This window comes from Octodon degus, unplaced genomic scaffold, assembly GCF_000260255.1.
Source record: "Octodon degus isolate 3935 unplaced genomic scaffold, OctDeg1.0 scaffold00067, whole genome shotgun sequence".
Lineage (NCBI taxonomy): Eukaryota > Metazoa > Chordata > Mammalia > Rodentia > Octodontidae > Octodon > Octodon degus.
This window is the reverse complement of record NW_004524643.1, coordinates 3,457,663-3,477,132: the sequence shown is the minus strand read 5'-3', so window position 1 is coordinate 3,477,132 and position 19,470 is coordinate 3,457,663. Positions and strand designations below refer to the sequence as shown.

The window sequence follows — 19,470 nt, the reverse complement described above, 5'->3', positions numbered from 1 at the left end:
GCCACCTCACAGGGATGGGTGATTCCAGGTGAGGGAGTAGCAGGACCCTTAAAATCAGAGTCTGCCCTCATCAGAGCAGGAGCTGGGCCACACGTGGGGGTTTGGGTTCAGAGGCTCCATACTTTGCAAACCTCCATAGCTCCCCTCTGTCAGGCGGGAGTTGTTTCTGAGGGAACCAGGGCAGAGGACAGCAGGTCGCAGCCTCCTTTGAACACATACTGCAGCTGCTCAGGGCACCCTGGCTGCCCCCTCAGTCTGAGCTAGGAAGGCAGCAGGGCTGCGCTGTGGCCTCTTGTGGGTTTGCATTAAACCTGGAAGTTCTCCTGGGACAGTAATCCTAAAATCACTTGGCAAGGGACTCCTGGGATCAGAACAGAGTCGTGGAGGTAGCAGAGGAGGAGGAGGCCCTGCCATCTGTGAGGTCTGAGTTGGTCAAATTCTGTGGGGAAATGTGCCCATCTGTGTGGCAGAGAAGAAGGCAGCCTGGGAGGAGAATGAGGTTGTTAACTTCCGGAAGCTTAAGGGGAAGGGGCCTGCAAGGCTCCCCACTGTGCATGCTGTAGTGTGGGGGATGTGTGTTCATGTCACTCTCAGAAGAAGGAAAACAGAGGATCCTGTCCTCCCCGTGTACCACATGAGGGTTTATGACCTTCTTTTTTTTTTTTTTTTTTAAAGGTCAGGCTTTCTATTCTTAACCTTTTGATTTAGTTGAGAATGTATTACTGTTGCTTTAATTTACTTGTTCATTTGTCTGTTCAAAGGATGCTCTGAGGTGATGAACACCCTGGCCTGCTGCCTGGGAGCTTACCAGGGCTATGAGTCTTAAATGGAGTATAGCTGAGGAGGAGAAGGAGGGAGTGGGAGGGTGTGCCCCGGCCAGGTGTCTCCAAATGTTAGGGAGGACTCTTCACACCTCACGGCACCCTGGAGATCTGCACTTCTGTTAGTTGATAGAAGTCTGTCATACTGCTAGGCGTGGTGGCCATGTCTGTAATCCCAGTCCCAGCACTTGGGAGGCTGAGGCAGGAGGACGCCATTTCAAGGCCAGCCTGGTCTACACAGTGAGCTCACGGTCAGCCTGAACTGCATCATGAGACCCTGTCTCAAGAAAAACCCTTATCATATACCTTAATGAAAAAGAAAAGAAAAGAAAAAGCATTGAGAACCACAGTTCCAGAAAGCAATGATTATTAAACAAAGTGAAGGAGAAAATGGAGGGCAAGAGTGGAGCCCAGGAGAGGGCTGAACAGGGCAGGCCAGGGCAAGAGAACTCTGAGCTAAACATTTAAGTACATAAGCAAGAGCTGGCCAGGGAGCTCCAACAGGAAGTCCCATAAAGGCAAAAATCCCGAGAAGTCACTGAGGCACCGAAGGAATCCAACTTTTCAGGACTCCGAAGAGACTATCTCCTCTTCCCCCTCCTCCTCCTTCCTCTTCCTGTTCCTCTTCTTTTTTTCTTTAACAATTTCATCACCTATTTAGTATGCACAAAAGTGATGCCATTGTGGGAAAAATGTAAAAATGTAGATATGTTAAATTGAGTTTATTCATAATTCTCCTTTTTTTTTAAATTTCATTTATTTATGTGTCTGTGTGTGTGTGTGTGTGTGTGTGTGTGTGTGTGGCCAGCTCAGCCCACCAGGGGGCGGGCTGGCTGGCATGTGGTGCTGGGGGATTGAACCGCGGTCCCTGTGCTTTGCTAAGCTTGTTCTAAGTAGGCGCTTTAGACCACTGAGCCATCTCACCAGCCCCCATAATTCTCCTTGATGCTAAACACTTTTAACATTTGGGCTTTGATCTTATCTTTCCTCTCCCCTAACCCCCCATGAACACACACACACACACACACACACACACACACACACACTTCACATAAAGTGTAAATACTTAAAATATGGATGCGATTTTATTTTATTTTATTTTATTTTATTTTATTTTAGTGTATTTGATTGTTACAGGGTCTCACTACACAGTTTGGACTCATAGTGATCCTCCTGTTTTTCAGCCTCCCCAGTGCTGGGGTTATAGGCATGTGCCACTAGGCTGGGACTCTGGCCAGCTCAGCCTGCCCTGGGGTCGGGGCTGGCACAGCATGTGGTGCCAGGAATTGAACCGTGGTCCCTGCACTTGCCTAGGCTTGCCTAAGCAGGCGCTTCAGTCTGCTGAGCTATCTCACCAGCTCCATGGATATGCTTTTCAAATGAAAATACAACCATGCTGATCATGGTCCCTTCCTCTCCAGATACATTGTAAATAAAAGCTACTACACATCAGTATCTTGGCTCTCATATCTGATTGGTTCCAGGAGGAGCAATGAGTACTCAGAGTGACAAGTACCCAATAAACTGCTTTGCTTGGTGAGGGTATCAAGTCACAAGGCCATGGACACCCCAAGTTCTAGCTTGTACGCTGAGTACCAAATGAACGATGAACGTCAGGACACACTTTTGGCATACGCATCAAGTACCAACTTCAACGAGTTCCGAGGTAGTGGAGTACACAAGGCAAGGCTGCATGTCTGAAGCATCAGAGCAGCACTTCTCGGCCTTTTGGCTAAGATCAAGTGAAGCGTCAGAGCTCTGTGCCATTGCGTGCTGGCCACAGGCCAAAAAAGTCCTGGGCAGGGGAGGGGCCAGAGTGACACCACTGTCCTCCAGGGTGTCGCTGCTCCCTTGCCCATGGCCACTTGTCCTTTCTGCTTTCCTGCTGCTCTGGGTTAGAAGTCCAGAAAGCCTAACCTGTGAGGTACACGGAGGAGAGCCCAGCAAGGTTCTCACCGAAGTCTCCTCTTCATGAAGTCAAGGGAACTTGTATTACCAAAGCGGTGTTCTCAGAGGCGAGGGAAGGAGCGCCTCTAAGGGTCTGCTCTGCGCTGCGTATGTTGCTTGCTTTGTCTTAATTGAATCTCACAAAAAGCCTTTGAACGAAGTTTCTGAACCCCATTTTGCACGTGGCAGACGGAGTCCCAAGAAGTTCTTGGCTTTGTCAGGGACTGCTGAGCTGCGAAAGCTGGCCTGGGATGGAGCCGGGTCTATTTTGTTTCCAGATCTCTGTCTTCCTCCCGGTACTCCAGGGCTGGGTTTGGATGGATGACATTTCCTGAGGCCGCTGGCCTGGACAGGCACTGCTTCAGAACAGGGCTTGGTGTCCAGGCCAGTGAGGCAGACACGCCCGAAGGGAGGTCTCCTCCAGCGCCTTTCCCAGGAAGACAGGAGTTGTGGGGGTGGGATATGGACGCATCAGTCTCGGAAGGGCCGCTGTCCCTGTGTAGCTCGCTGCCATTCCCAGAAATGTCATTAGCACAGTGCATTAGACCCCGCTGAAATTAGATTACTTAGCAAGTAAGGCTCAGAGGAACATTTCTTAGGGCATAAATCAGAGGTGGCAACCGAGGGCTGCCGAATGAATTCCCCCAGGGGTGTGTGTGCTTGGCCTAGTGGTGTTTCTCTACATTTTTGTATCAGCTTTAACATTTCTAAATTGGGTGGGTTTATTTTCAGCATCTAGGATTTTGGATTTTCTTGGAAAATTGGCAGATCTTGCCAAGAAAAGTAACATTTCTTCATGACCCCCGAACTGAATACTGTAGCAGTTGCTTCAGTTAAGCGGCATCCGTACTCTCTGGCCAGCCTGAGTGGCCAGGTCTCCATAGTGACCCGCTTGGTCTTCTCACCAGCTCAGGTTCTATTTTCATGGAAATGGGTTTGCCAGTGAAAGTAAAACCTTCCTATCTGTTAGAGATACTGTTTCATCTGTTCATTTATGAACGAATGCTTACATTGACTGTTGAATAGTGAATGTCTCCTCTATCCTGGATCTTGTACTGGATGTAGGTCATAGAAATATACATATTTATAACACTATTCTTAAAATTGAATAAGGTATAGTCAAGGTGTTTGAATTCTAGCTGAGCTGAATTCTGTGCAAAGTGCTTTGGGAGGAGTATGGCTTCCCGTTACTCGGGCTGAATAACCTCCCTACCCCACCCCACTGTCTACACCTCACCCTGGAACCTGTGATATGTTACTTTGAATGGCAAATATAATTCAACTGAGGGTGCTGAGGTGGTGAGTTATCCCAGTGTCTTGGTTACGTTTCTCTCGTTGCTGGGACAAAATATCCAACACCCAGAATTAAGGAAAGAAAGGTTTATTTAGCTCATAGTCTGAGGAGGTTTCAGTCCATACTTGGCTGGCTCCAAGGCAGCATGGCACATGGCAGAGGGCAGCAGCTCATGGCAGAAAACAGCAAAACCGCAGAAACAGCCAGAGCAAAGGGGAGGAGTATCAGCGACAACGGCAACAGAAAGCAAGTGTCTCCCTTACGTTGCATTCAGGCTATCTGCCTCAGGCTGGGCGTAGCACTCACACCTCTAATCCCAGCAGAACTCACACCCATAATCTCAGCACTGAATCATGAACTAATTGCCGCCCCATAACTGCATGTGCCTTTAGGGGAGAGAGCAACTAGACACAAACCATAACATCCAGGATTATGTGGGAGGACCCAGTTCCATTGTGAGTCCTTATGCTAGCCAGAGGGAAACTCGAAGGAGCAGAAGTCAAAGAGCAGAGATGAGGCCACTTGCCTTGCTGGCTCAGGAGGAGAAGGGGTCACGAGCCAGCTAAGTGGTGGCCTCCAGCTGCTGGGAGAGGCAGGGAGATGGCGTCTCCGCTACAGCCCCTGGGAGGAGCCCACCCCTGCTGACACTTGGAGTTTAGTTCACTGAGACTGAACTTGGACTTCTGACCTCCATAGTTATAAGATAATAACACATTTATGTCATTTTAAATCTCCAGCTTTGTGGTAATTTGCAATAGGGACATTAAAAAAAAAAATACAGGAAGGGAGTGACCTTCTAGGGCGAAGAAGAAGATTGGATTTCTGAGGGAGGGGATATCTGAATTGAGTCTTGAAAGATGCGTAGGAATTCATTAGATACACAAGGGGGCAGCAGGCAGTCCAGGCATAGGAAAGAGGCTATGTACAAAAAGCGAAAAAAAGACAGGACATTTGGAGGCCAGCTGTTGGGCCGTTGTGATTGGAAGACAAGGTGCATAAAGGCTGAAAGAGGAGACAAGAACAAATGGCCTGGGAGCTTGACCACAACTGGTTCCATGAAAAAATGGCAAGATTCAAAATTTTTACCAAGGGGGAAAAACATTTGACCAAGGGGAAAGTCAGTAAGATTCTTGTCTTAGAAAGATGGCTCTGGGCTCATGATAGAGGGTGGGTGGGTGGATGGGACCAGACCCCAGGTAGGGAGGCCACTGAATCTCTTGCCAGGACTTGGGTCACTCAGAGCCTTGGCGGGGTGGCAGGGATGGAAGAAGGGACCTGATGGAAGACTTTCCTGACCTGGGATTGCAGCACTAGCAGTCTAATTGCATGTGGAGGGTTGCAGAGGCAAAGAAGTCATGATGACTTTAGATTTCTAGCTTAGGTGTTGTTCACTAGGGCACCACCAGTGGGCTGAGCAGGGGAGAGAGCGATGGGCTCCATCTGAGATGGTGAGGGTGAGGGGCTCCTGGTACACTTAAGAAGCTATTCAAGGGCCCATGACATCTCCATCACGATGCCATGGCAGAGTGATCATAAGTCGTGCACATGCCCTGTTGCACTCTGGGAAAAGGCCAGGGACCAGCCAGCTCTGCTGTATGCTGGTAAATGTTAACAGCCTGCTCTCAGGGGAACGGAGGGAACCTCTCACATAGCATTTGCTCTCGTCTCTTAATAATGTTCCCAGCAGGACCAGCCTCTAACCACTAAGTGGACATCACTGTTGGGGTTTCAAGAAGCAGTGGGCATTTGGAGTGGGAGTTCCTTAGCATCCAGCCTACAGAAGGGCATTGTTGTGAGGGCACAAGTCTTAGTAAAGCTTACCAAAGTAATTAGAAAGGGGTTATCTCCAATATTTCCTTTATTTTTAATGTAATTTAATTTAACTGTAGCTTTATGTAAGCCAAGTTTGAATAAGGTCTGTGTGGACAAAATCCTTGAAAACCGTACCCTGCATCTTCGAGAGTTGTCCAAGCAGGCTGACACACACCACAGGGAGACATCCCCACAGCACGAGGTAGAAGGCTGCTTGCTTCTCTGCCTGGTAACCCCTCACAGCCCGGCCCTTGCAGGGGTCTTTAGGCCCCAGAATACCATGCGGTCATTGACCCCGGAGATAATGACTCATGTCACCCTGCAGTGGTGACTCAGGGAGGAGGACGCTGGCCAGCCTGGAACAAAGCAAGCTGGGCGAGATTTATTTCTGCTTGGAGCTAAATGAGAGGCTCAGATACTTTTCTGCTGCTGCCGGCGCCTTTGAACTGTTCCAATTGAGCAATTGCACATATTTCCAAGAAGAAAAAAAATGTTTTTAAGTGGACTTATTTTTAAAAAAGAATTGCTGAAGTGAATAGGCTGGAAAAGAAACCTGGGGAGCTGTTTGGGCTACTTCCTGTCATAGTTCTAGCAGGGCAGTGGGGAGTGGGGAGTGGGGAGGTCTGGCTTGGCTTGCTGGCCTTTCCAAGGGTGCAGAACCTGGAGCTCAGATATTTCAGGGTTTTCTCAACCCAACTCCTCTTCCTCAAGAACAGTGTTAGGCTCCAAGGCTTCCCAAGGACTAGGATGTCAGGAAGGGCGAGGCCCTCAAGCTCCGGTTGCGTCCAGACCAACCTTCAACCATATGTCTATCAGGCTTCCCAAGGGCCACCATCTGTAGGTTACCACCGACTCCTCCTTCTCAGGGTGCCCTTGGGCCTGCTTCTGGAGCGCAGCAGTCACTGGACCGTGCCCCACCTGGGCTGGGAGAGCCTCTGTTGTCTGAAGGCCTGGCTGATCTAGACACCAAATACCTGCTTTCTCTCTTTGGGGTCTTGTCCTCAAAGTTCTTCATGGCGAACAGAGCCCAGGACTTCTCTGCTCACAGGCTTAGGGGTTCTCCACTCCACAGGGAAGTTCCCCACTCCACTAGGGGACACCCTAGTATCTATAGTTGCTGCTTTCTCACCTCTCTACCTCTTTTTAAGACCTTGTATTTGTCTTGGAGAAGGAGGACTTTAACCTTTCTTGGGAGATTCCCCTCCCAAATCATTTTCTCTGCCTTGAGACTTGCAAGGCAGGGCTGCTGCTTTTGTTCCCAGGGCATGGGGAACAGTGCTATTCCTGGTGGCCTGAGGAAGAGCTTTAGGGTAAAAGCCAGTGCAGGGTGGAGAGGGGTACCAGTGATGATCTCAGCTTGGTTCTCCCCACGCCCAGGGCGCCCCAGTCCACAAAGCCCAGAGCAACCCATGGGAGTGGAGAGCATGGGCCTTGAGAGGTTCCCAGATGGGGCAGGTGTTGGAACTGGGGTGCTGAGGGTGGCCTCCCCGGTGCTCAGCAAGGCCACTGCCCTGTGTGCCCAGCCCTGTTCCTCATCCTTCCTCTCTGTTGCCCATGAGCTCCTCCCTATCTCCACTTCTCTAACTGTCCCTGCAGTCCACTCTGTAGGCTTTGAGAAGAGACTCTGGGGCCCCCACAGACAGCTGGGTGTGGCTGTGTCCTGAGCCACCATTCATCCACCCACTCACTCCAAGCAGCCCAAGCACTTGTGTGGATAGGCACTATGCCCAACTTCCAGGAGGGCCCATGTCCATCACTTGGGGGGTGGACAGCTCTGCACTTCAGGGTCACTCACCATAACCACAGGGGGTGGCAGAAAGAACTGGGGCATTGAAATTAGACACTTGGTGCTGACCACAGCCCTAACTAACAGCAGTCCCAGCACAGACCTGAGACTGACCACAGCCCAGACAAGGGACTGGCCAGAGGACAGATCTGGAACTGACCACTGGCACAGTGTGGGATCAGGGCTGACCACAGGACAGACCCAGAACAGTCACAGTACAGACCTCAGGCTGACCAGAGCACTGGCCTGGCCAGCTCTCAGAACAGACCGGAGATGACTGCAGCCCTGGGCTGGGATGTCCATGGCATTGCCCCTGACTAAGCCCAGTAATGTTTGCAGAGTGACTCTCAACCCACTTCCTGCCAGGCCTGGCTGCCCAGTGTCACCAGAGCTCCTGGCCCCAGTGCATTGAATTCCAGTTGTGTCTGATGATGTTTCAAAGCGAGAACCCCTGGCCAGGGCAGCGCTGTGTCTCCTCCACAGTCTGGGTTTCGGAGTGCTGAGGGTGCACAAAATACCCAGGCAGTGACCAGGCTCTGATGCCAAAGCTGAGCAAACTCAGCTGCCTTTTGCAACCACAGGAAGGACTCAGAGAGTCCCCCGCATGCCAGCACTCTGTAGGTGCTTCCTAATTTAATCCTTACCATTTAAAAAGGTGGGCACTATTGCTTCCATTTTACACATGAGGAAGCCAAGGCCAGGGAAGACCAATCCATCAAGGATGAAGAGGGGGGAGCTGTGGCTACGGCATGCGCTGCTCTCACAGCCCTCTCACGCCATTCCAAGCCATACCCCCAAAGCCATTGCCCTCTAGGCATTACTGGTGAGGTGCGGCACCCAGGTCTGCAGTTGGCTGGGCCGGGGATCCACAGGCACCCCTCGCAGCACTCGGGGCTCATCTCCGATCCCCAGGGAGCTTCCCCAAGGCCACCCTGGGTGAGGACAGTGGGTCTGGGAGGGGGTGTTGAGAGGCTGAGCTCTCAGGGCACCAGCACATTGGCTTCTTCTGCACTACACGCAGCCTCAGGTGTAGCTTTGTGGGGGGAATCAAGAAGGGGGAGTTTCTTTGCTGCAGCCTCCTCCCAGTGAAGCCTTGATTGGGTCCCTGTCTGGGCCTCAGCGCTGGTCTATTCCTACTTGACAGACCAGCGCTGAATCAGTGGCCCTTCCTGGGCCCTGCAGCTTTGCAGAGCAGCTGAGAGAGACGTGTATGCAGTCGCCCCAAACAATTCTTGCCTCAATTCTTCATCCAGAAAGGCTAGGCCAGGTATTAATAGCAGCCTAATCGCTCTCACATTTTTGTGTGCTAAATGAAAGCAAAAATCCCAAGCTGGAAGAACAAAGCTCTCCTTACTGAGAACACTGAGTCACTCCACGAAGGTCAGTGGAGCAGGCTTAACCCTTTGTTTCCCAGAAGGGCTTTTTGGCCCTCAGTTTAATAGAGCCACACAGCACGCAGGCTGTGTCCCTGGGACCCTGCGGTTTCGGAGAGGGCTTTGATCTCTACTGGGCAGGTCGAAGGACTCTGGGAGAGGCCACCCCCTGCCAAGAACGCCACCCGCAGCCCACAGGCTCAGTCCTGCTCAGAGCTGGAGAGTCACACAGATATGGGTGGGCTCCGGGCGCTGCCATTCGCAGGCAGTAGCCTTCATGTCTCTGCTTCTTCATCCGTGTGATGGCCCACTCAGAGTGGCACTTGACGGGAACAGTGTTCACCTGCTGTCTCCAGGGGCAGACAGCACCGAAAGTGCCAGTGTAGAGCCCATCTCCTCAGCCCAGGGACAGTCACGTGGTGGTGGGACTTCCCACATGGCCTGGGCTGTCTTGTGCCAGTGCGGTGGGCAACATGGTTGTGTGCCCACTCTCAGGAAGCCCTCGCTGCCACTCCTGCCCAGCCCTGAACCCCACCCTCCAGAGCCTCCCAGATATAGCCGGTGCTCCCAGCCCAAGTGTGGACTGGCAGGGGTAAATCCTTGGGCAAATGGGCAAACCAAGGGCAGTGGGAAGAATAGAAGGGGGGGGGGGAGGGCTTGGCTGACATTCCCGGAACAGATGGACTGATGCAGGCATCTGCCTCTGCCCAGGGAGGTCACTCAGCTTCTAAGTCCAGGCCCACCGTTGGCCTTCAGAAGACCCCTGGACTGGCTACCAAAGTGCTGGGGCTGCTTCCTGTGCCCTACCCACTTCGCCCTGAGCCTTGCCGGGAGATCACAGTCCTGTTCTCCCCTGGAGGACACAAGCCCCCACTTGGAGTTCATCAGTGACACCCTAGCAGAAGAAAGGGGAAAGATGATTGGCTCGGGGATCTTCCTAGCCTGGAGCAGGACTTGGACCTGTCTCTTGTCAGCTGTGGACTGTGGGCAAGGTGTTGAGACTCTATCCCGCATCCGGTAGATAACCTAGAAGTGTCTGATGCAGGAAAACAGGAACAAAAATATATCTGTTTACTTTCAAGAGCAGGGAGAAGATAAAATGTGTGGTTTAGGAATTTCTGGCCTCTCCAGCTGCACAGATGGTTGGACGGCTAACCGCAGCAGAGGATAGTGGGTGCTTTGCACCAGGTACAGCAGTAACTAGAACCGGTCAGGCCCTTTCTCCTCTTTGTACCTAAGCTTTCCTTTTTATAAAAGGTGTCACTTCCTACTTGAGCAAGGGCTGGGGCAGAGTGGGAGGAGTCAAAAGATCTGATAGGCTCTTGGCGGGCGTCTTCCCGCCTAACTCCTTCCTAACCGGGCTGGAGAGGCCCCCGGTGGACTGGGGAGTGGGACAGAGGACAGGCCAGGAGTCCAAACGTTACACACTGTTTTGTCCTTTTATGGGGCGTGCTCTAGATCGCCACTTCCTGGAGGTTGTATTCCCGACTTTGCGGTGATGGATGTGAGGTTCTCGTGCCCACGAGCTCCAGCGGAACCCAGATGTCACCCTCGGGGAGGGACTAGGCTTCTACCTTGCTATTTTAAGCAGCAAGTTTATAATAATGGATGGGAGGGAAAGCAAACAAGGCAGGAGCACCGTGGGAATGGCCCGGCGGCGGGGCTGCTCTCCCCTCCCTCGGGAGCTGGGGCTCTGTGTTGGCAAGAGTGGGACCTCAGTCCGCGTCCACTCTGCTCACGCCCTGCAGCAGCGGACCCTCTGGTGCTGTCCGGCTTCATTCCTTACTGTTTCATTTTCTGGCCCAAGACTGGCCTAAGGTCTTTCTTGAAGAGAAGGAGGTGGGGGAAGGGAGGCGAAGGTTTGGGAAATAGGATATTTCTGATGTGACTTGGGAATATCACCATGCAGGAATTCTGGGAAGGGAGGGTAGGGTCTTGCGGTTTGTTGTGACTAGGAGGCCAGGATTTCGGGGATTCCCAGGGTTGCGAAAGATGCCTATTGCGGTTAGGAATTCCGTGAGACCCTTACTTTAGCCTTTGCTGAAGCTCTCCCAGGAATGGGAGCTCACTACCTAAAGAACGCCCTGCTTCAGCGTCAGGGGATGCAAGCCACTAGTGTGTGTGTGTGTGTGTGTGTGTGTGTGTGTGTGTGTGTGTTGGGTCTTCACCTGAGCTTTCAGTCACCGACCACACACCTGTCTGTTGGGAATAGAAGAAGCCCAGGAATGCCTTTCAAATACCTAAGAAAAGATTGTATTTCCCTTCTGCACCTTCTTTTGTTCAAAGGAAGTCTCTAGCTCTTTCTTTTTTACAATTTTATTTTATTTTAGTGAATAAAAACAAAAACAAAAGCAAATAGCAAAAACAAAGACAGAACCAGAGTAACATGCAGCAATACGTATGGTCCATACTCTCAAAGCAAGAATAACAAATTAACAATGGTTGTTAGATTACGTATCTTAATCATCAAATCTGTTGCTCAGATTAACAGATGTAGATTTGCAAGATTGGACAATTAATTGAACGTAAATGCTTGCTTTCAATAAACCTTAAGTTTTTATTGACCTTTTTCTTAATTACTTTTAAATTTATTTTAAAGAGAGTATAATAATAATTGATAAGACATTAGAAATGGTGCACATTTGGAAGACCAAGAGGAGAGGGTTCCACCATGGTGTTTGCATTGCACATTACTGTCTTCGATGCAGTTGCTCGGATTACAGTATTAGCTTGTAGAGTTGGTCAAAGAGAAAATTTTAAATATTAACAGCTGTTTTAGAAAACCTGATGGAAATTAGTAGAACTATCATCTCAGCTATCCTGTGTATACTTGCATTATTTTCCCCCCTTTTCCTATCTTTTCTCTTTTCACTCATCTTCATTGTTTTTTTCCTTATTTCAGTTTCCTTCCATTTTACTATATCTTTTATACCTTTCCCATTTTATTTATTCTTTCCGGTTCTGATGCTAGGGAGACAAAAGTCTCTAGTTCTTCAAGCACTGACTGTTGGCCTCCAGACATCCATCCTCCTTCCTCTTTTCTAAATGGCCTCACTTCATCGGAATCCTCAGCCCGTGAAGCACAATACACATCATGTAGTCGAAGGCAGAAAGGCGAGGCGGAATGGCTGCCTCGCATGGGTTGAAAACCACATTCCTACTAAGACATCCTGGGCTTTCACACACATCAGAGGGTTCCTGATAGGTGCAGCTAACTTCGCTTGCAAAATTAGGGTTTTATAGATAGGCTTGCTACCTTCATTCCCTCCTACCATACACTTTACCCAGCACCGCTGAAGTTATCACTGCTAAAACCCAAGTAAGGGTGATAAAAATTAATCATGGAGCTCACCCATAGGTGAAGACGATGTTCAGTTAGTGAACACGACATCCATTGAGTGTGGGAGACATGACACTCCCAGCTCTTTTGGGTTTCATTCCCCAAAGTGAAATCTGCCCACCGTGACCTCTTTTCCTGTCTCAGCTTCCCTGCTCAGGTCCCCGATGTTCTGTCCATATAAATCCCATTCACATTCAGTGCTCATGGGTGAGTTCAAACACCATTTCTAACTTGGAATCATCACCGAAACTGTCTCAGTATCCCCAATCTCCATAGTTAGGGACCTTTTCTCAGGGTCTATAACTTCTCACTTTCAAAACATCCATCCCATTACACTGTTCCTTAACTGCCTCCCACCACTGGACTCCGTGCTTGTTGGGGGTCGAGACCATGTTTGCATCTGCTTTGTGTCACCAGCCCCTAACACACGCCTGGCGGAATAGCTGCAGTGTGGGCCTTGGTGGAGAAGGACTGATCCTGCCCATGTTCTACCTCAGAGAACATTTCTCCAGGTGACCAGCAGAGGTCACTCCAACCATTTCAAGGCTGGCCACCTAGTCAGGGCAAATGACAAAAGCCAAGTTTGGAGTCACGGATACATTCCAAGATTAGAGGTGTCTAGTCCACAAATCAATAGTCCGTTTCAATGAATCCTTTGAGTATCCATCGTGAATTAGACACCTCACTGTGTCAGGAGCAAGGTGTGAAGGTATGCACGTGTTGGCTCAGTGGCCTCAGTCTCGGCTGTGTCAGGAGCCAGGTGCCAGGGGCCAGTCTGCCCTGCAATGGTCTGGCTCCCAGACCACTCCTACCCCTTTCTGTGGAACAGGAATACACCTAACATCATGCGAGGTGGTAGCAGTTTCTGGCTCTTCCTCCTATAACCTCCTTCAGTCACCTGGCCTTGGACCTGGGACACAGTAGGTACTCAGTAAAAGCTGTGTCTTCTCACCCAAGGGTCTCCATGGGAAGTCAGGAAACAGTGGAGAAAGCTTGTGTGGAATGTAGACAGAGGCCTTGGTCTCAGGTCAAGAGGCCCTGGAGCAAACTCTTGGTTTGGTTCTTTGTGTGGCTTGGGGCAAGTGGTTTCTGCTGTGATCCCTGGTCTGCAGAGTGTGACCATGAATACCTACTTCTGAGGCCATCAGGAGTCAATTAGATGACGGTAGTCATACTCTTAGGATGGCAGCTGCCACCCAGAGGTGCCCACAGAATGATGCACAAATGCCAGTCTGATCCTAACAGAGCATCCTCCATTGGCCATGGCTCTGAGAAGTTTGAGGCACTTCTTTCCCTTCTGGGATAGCTGTGTTTACAGTAAGGACCAAATTAGACGTAAAAGGTCACCTCTGACTTTGTAAACAAAGCCAGAGAGCAGGAGGAAATGCAATTCCAAATGCCCGCTCCTAGCCTAGTTTGACCTCCAGCGTTGATGTAAACTCAAGCAGGCTTTCTCTGTGGCTCATGGAAATGGAACCCAGCTTGGGACAGGGACGGAAGGGGATTTGACTTGTCCTTTTGGCGTCTCCCCAGCCTGTGGAGCCCAGGCCTCTTGGAGCATCTTGGGGGCTGACGCAGCGGAGGTTCCGAGCACACACAGCCACTCGGCCAGGAGCTTGCCATGCCCCACATTCCCGAGGATGAGGAGCCCCCCGGAGAGCCACAGGCAGCCCAGAGCCCCACCAGCCAAGTAAGTGCCCCCTCCCTGCCCGCAGCTAGCCTGGCTGGGGGCCAAGCCGAGTGTTCTGGGCTGAGGCCACAGCTCTCCAGCTGGCCAGAGGGTTTTCTGACAGCCCATGTGAACTGCAGTGGGCTGTTGGGGAAGGCGTGTGGAATAGTGAGGTCCTCCAAACCCTGAGTGTGGAACCTTCTAGACTGCCTCTAACAGAGCTTTACAGCACCAAACCGCCCCAATCCCCCAGGTTCCTTCCTAAACTAGAGAAAGATTCAGAAAAGAGCTGTCCCCTCAGATGGCCCAGTCATGTCAGGGTAGCTGGCACCAGCTGAAGACCACTTAAATGCTTAAAATGAAGATTAAGAAATTTCATAATAAATAATGAAAAAAGCTTTCAGTGAAATTTTATCAGAAAACAGGAAATGATGGAAATAAGTTCTTTCAAGAGGGTATCATTGAGATTTTTATGGTGCAAATGAAATTACGAAAACAAGTTATTTTTAGCTAGCTATTTTAGCTATTTTTCCAGAGTGTAGGTGACTATGCCTTTTTATTGAACAAAGAATGAATCAAGTGCTGGTTTGGGGGCTGATGGACTTACTTTTTTATACCAACAAACTGCGTTCACATAGCGTTGTACTTCTCCCTCACGTTTACAGCATGACCGTTACTCCAAGGATCTCCTGACATCTTTTAATCATCTCCTTTTGAGGAATTTATCTTTGTCATCCTCACGTTTTCTTCCTTTGCTGACAGAGCCAACCTTATCTGATCCTCACTGGTCGAAGCCTTGCACACAAAGTTCTCTGACGCTGTTTTCTTTGCCTGCACTGGCTGTGCAATTGGTTCTCAGTGAGCTTTACCGTCCTGGGGTGTCTGACAGCCATCCCTGGACCATGGCCAAAGGGCAGACATTTGTTAACTGAGGGAAGGATGTACGGGGGAGCATTGTTTTTCCAAATGGGCAGATGCTGCTGAACATTTTCATGTTACGTTGATGGTTTTTTTTCCTTATACATCATGACTGTGGGAACTTACAGAGCAAATACTTACAAAAGAATGGTCCTTCTTGTCCCAAGCTCATGGGACTGAGATAATGCAGAATTTGAGAGCCTTGAGGCTGGGGGATGGCCTTGAATGCCCAAATGACAGGAGGTTGTGCCACTATCTCTCTGTCCACAGACTGGAGTTTAGGGTTTTGTTAAGTGTTCCATACCCACCCTGGACATCTTGGACCACAGTGGGCACTGGGTCACAACGACCCTGAATGCTGCCAAGCTCTGGGAGCTCATGGGCTGGAGCAGAAAAAGGCAGAGCACTCAGACTGGACTTAAATGTGTCAGCCTCCAGCTCCTCAGGTCATGGCCTGCCTGGACTCTGTCTCACTCCCCAGGCTGGACTTCTTTTACAGTGGCTACCACTGACCCCTTCTACTTCACCAACAATGAAATTGCCTCGCAGTCAGATTCTCATGCTACATCTAGCTCCCCAGTCCTGGGCAGTTCCTCAACTGTCCAAGAATATAACCATCCCTAAATAATAGTAATAACTAGGGCTGGCCAGATAGCTCAGTGGATTAAAGCACCTGCTTAGGCAGATGCAGGGACTGGGTTCGATCTCCACTATGCTGTGCTGGCCCCGTCCCCTGGGCGCACTGAGACAGCAATTGAGACTGGGAGGCTGAAAACAGGAGGATCACTCTAAGTCCGATTTGTGTAGTGAGACCCTGTAGACCCTGTACTAATACATAAAAATAGTAATAATTAATAATAATAATTCGATCAGACAAGATACAAGTCCATTATCAGTGAAAACTAGCTTTTATGGTGAGTTCAGGATTTTTTTTCTGACTCCACACCTCTTTTATTAAAAAGCCTTTCGGGGGCTGGGGAGACAGCTTGGTGGTCTAAGCACTTGCCTGGAAAGCATAAGGACCTGGGTTCAAAACCCACTACCACATGCTCTGCCGGCCCTGGAACCCTGGGCACATGGTGCTGGCCACCAAAACCGAGCGTGGTGGTACAAGCCTGTAATCCCAGCGTTGGGGAGGCTGAGACAGGATTACCATGAACTGTATAGTGAGACCTTGTACCAAATAAATAATGAAACAAAGAAAGATTAAAAAGCCTTTCAAACCATATTCTTTTTTTTTTTTTTTTTTTTTTTTTTGCGGAACCAGGGGTTGAACTCAGGCCCTTGCGCTTGCCAGGGAAGCGCTTATTCCACTGAGCCATCTCCCCGGCCCCTTCAAACCATATTCTTGAGGCACCAAACAAGCCCTTAGAAAGACCTGATGACCCTTCTTATCTGTGTGGCTTCAAGCCATCCATACGTGCGGCTCCATTAAGCCAAGGTGAAGGTGAGTTTCTAGGGGTGGCCTGGAGGAGGAAGGAATTCATGAGCTGGCTGCACAGTTGAGGGTCACAGACCCTTGTTTGGCCAGCCAGGGCTCCAGATTTTAGTTTCCCACAAGCTCAGTGACCTCTAACTTGGAGCTAGAACCAGACTTCTACAGAATGATGGGCACTGCTCTGATGGTGTCCGAAGGCCCTTCTCTCTCTGGGCTGTGGGAGATCAAGATATGTATTAAGTTTGCAGGTACTGGGGGCTTCTGCATGGCTGGACCCCAGCAGAAGGACCTGTGAGAAATTCAGGTGGGTTAGGAGACAGGAAGCCCAGGTGCTACTGGGGAAGACATGGAGCATAAGATTTAAGAGTAGGGGCTTTGCAGTGAGACCCAGCTGGCCTGAATCCCAGCTCCTCCACATCCGGGTTTAGAGACCTCGAGGCAGAGTCTGTTAATGTAGTCATGCCTGTGGGTCCTTGTGGGTTACCCAGACCAGTATTAGCTGTCATCTCCTGGCTTCTGCCCGTTTGCCCAGCCCTAAGGTTCCCAAAGAGCTGGGGCAGTTGGACACTCAGACTAAAGGGCCACCTGAGACTGGACACTCTCTTACTCTCTGCCAGGCTCTGAGTTCTCCAGAAGCCAGCTTGGCATGGCCAGTTAAAAGCTTCTTCCCCCTTTTGCATCCATGGATAACCCACATTGGGCTTTGTGGGCAGCCATGGCTGCAGGGGAGGATTGGGCCTCCTGAGCCCAGCTGGGGCCTCCAGGGACTGGAGCCTGTGTCCCTGGGAGTGGTGCAAGCCAGGCAGCCCGAGAAGCTGGCTGGCTAGGAGGGCTCATCCGGAAGTCCCAGCACAGTGTGAATTCCCACTCTGTGGAGCGGGCAAAGAGCAGAGCATCCTTCTGGGTTTCTAGTTCCCTCGGGTCTGCTCCTAGCTCTGCCTGTTCCAGCCCCAGTTCCCTTTCCCATCCCTGTCATGAGTGCTAGCTGAGGCCTCACATGAAAACACAAAAGCTGTAGGACTCGATTCTACTTGTGCTTCTGCATGTTCTATACCTCTCCCCCGCTTCCCTATTCCCTCCTTCTTTCCCTCCCTCACTCTCTCACTTCCTCCCTCTCTCCTTCCTTCCCTCCCTTCCCCCTCCCTCTTTACCTCATCAGAAGCTGTAATCAAATCCCATAGAAAAACTGAGCAGGGTTTGCCCAAGAACAGGATAGGACTAAAGGGAAGAGTTAGTAGTTCAAGGTCCCCCGCAGGAGCAGAAGCTGTCGGCCAGGAGCCCCAGGGTACCACAGAATGGCAGACCATCAGGGCTGGAGGGACTCAAGCTCCTCCCAGAACCACAACCCTCTCTATAACTTGTATACCAAACCTTAGAACTTCTCAAATCATAGATATCTGATCTAATCTGTACCTGCAAACTGAGTCCCAGAGGTTGTATCTTGTGAATCTGTAGGAATGTCTCCAGGCCTGGGAGCTCACCATCTCACCAGGGAGCCTGCACTGTGCCTGGGCCCTCCATTCTGGGCAAGCTGGGATCTGTCGCCCTCCCTGGGTTCTGCTTCCACAAGACCTGCAGTGGGCAAGACATTGTGTATAAAGGGAGGGCTCCCAGGTCCCCAGAATCCCCTTTCCTCTGGTTCTTCCCTATTTGCTCCCATGATAGTGTCCATGGCCTCCCCCCTCCTTCTCAGAACATGTAGCATCGTGCCCCCCTTCACTACACAGGCCCAGACCCCAGAGGTGCTTAGAGCAGGGCATCAGAGGTTTCCTGGCCTTTTATCAGCAGCTACTTTAGGAGTCAAACTCCCTGGGACAACACAGCATCCGCAGAGGAGCCTTCCAGACCTGGGTACCAGGCCATTCCTGTCAGCTGTGAGAGCTCCATTGGCATCAGGTCCAGCTTCTATTTGAACAACGTTGATTCTCCTGCAAGCATCTCTGGAGCCCCAGGGGAGGTCCTCATGTGCTCACAGGCTGACATTACCTCTGTGGCTTCTGCTCCAGCATTCCCCGCCTTCCCCACCCCATTGCCACAAAGCCACTTAACAATGACAGCTGACCAGGTGCCAAGTAGTATGTACTACACTAACTCACTTCCAATCAGCCTTATGAGGTGGGTGTCATTATCTCCATTTGAGAATTGAGGAAACTGAGGCACAGAGAAATTAACCTCCTTCCACCAAAGATCCGGCACTCACGGGTGACAAGGTCAGGGTTTGGAGATCTTTTTTTTTTTTTTTTTTTTTTTTTTTTTTTTTTGTGGTCAGCTCAGCCTGCTCTAGGGGCAGGGCTGGCACAGCATGTGGTGCTGGGGATTGAACCATGGTCCCTGCAACACTTGCCTGAGCAGGCGCTTTAGACCGCTGAGCTATCTCACTAGCCCAGGGCCAGGGTTTGAAGCTTGTCACCTTGGCCCCAGATCCCAGATAGCACTTCCTGACTCTGCTCCAAACTGAGCCCTGGTCACTTTCCTGCAGCACCATCCGGGAGATCCCTGGGGCCTGGAACAAGGGCACATTTCCTGGCCCCTAAGGCCATTTGTCTAAAAGGTGCTAACCTAGGCCTTGAAGAACATTCTGCCTGTGACCTCCAAAGCATCTAGTGTCTTGTGGCACTAGATCTCCTCGAACCCTCTCTGCTTGCAGTCCTCTCAGGCGTGCCAGCCATGGGGTCAGGGAACAAGCCCTGGGTCACACAACCCACAGAGACAAGGTGCTGTCCTTGGGACTACCTCACTCCCTTCGGCCAGCTGATAAAGCAGTGCAGTATGGGGCCTAGTGAGTCCTGACACATGGATCCTTAGCTATGGCCTGGCTTAGGCCACATCCACAAGCCTCTAGGTCTCCCCAGGCAAATGCTCTGCTTGCTTTTTGATGCCATAGGCAGACACTGATGCTTAAGCTCTTGTGTGGCAGCATATTGTGCTTAAGATCCTTGCAACACCAGCTCTCGGCTAACCAGTAGCATCCATTCTCTGCCCTTTCCCCAAATTGTAAGTAACTGAGAAAAGGCTGGAGCAAGCTCTGGAAAGGCAGCTCGCTCTGTGTCTGTCACCCTAAGGAAGGGTCTG

The 19,470-nt window shown here is 50.6% G+C and overlaps 1 protein-coding gene across 4 annotated transcripts in view; it reads left to right on the top strand.

The window, feature by feature from the left end:
* Window positions 1-19,470, top strand: part of Mrvi1 (murine retrovirus integration site 1 homolog) — a 122,394-nt gene that overhangs the window by 29,770 nt on the left and 73,154 nt on the right. For 2 of the 4 annotated variants that reach the window (XM_023719355.1, XM_023719354.1), the window contains exon 2: window positions 13,907-14,063. In XM_023719355.1, the coding sequence (XP_023575123.1) occupies window positions 13,995-14,063 (69 nt within the window). In that variant the 5' untranslated portion in view covers window positions 13,907-13,994. Of the gene's footprint in view, window positions 1-13,898; window positions 14,064-19,470 lie in introns of those variants that run through there. The other 2 variants (XM_023719353.1, XM_023719352.1) reach the window with 1 other exon arrangement.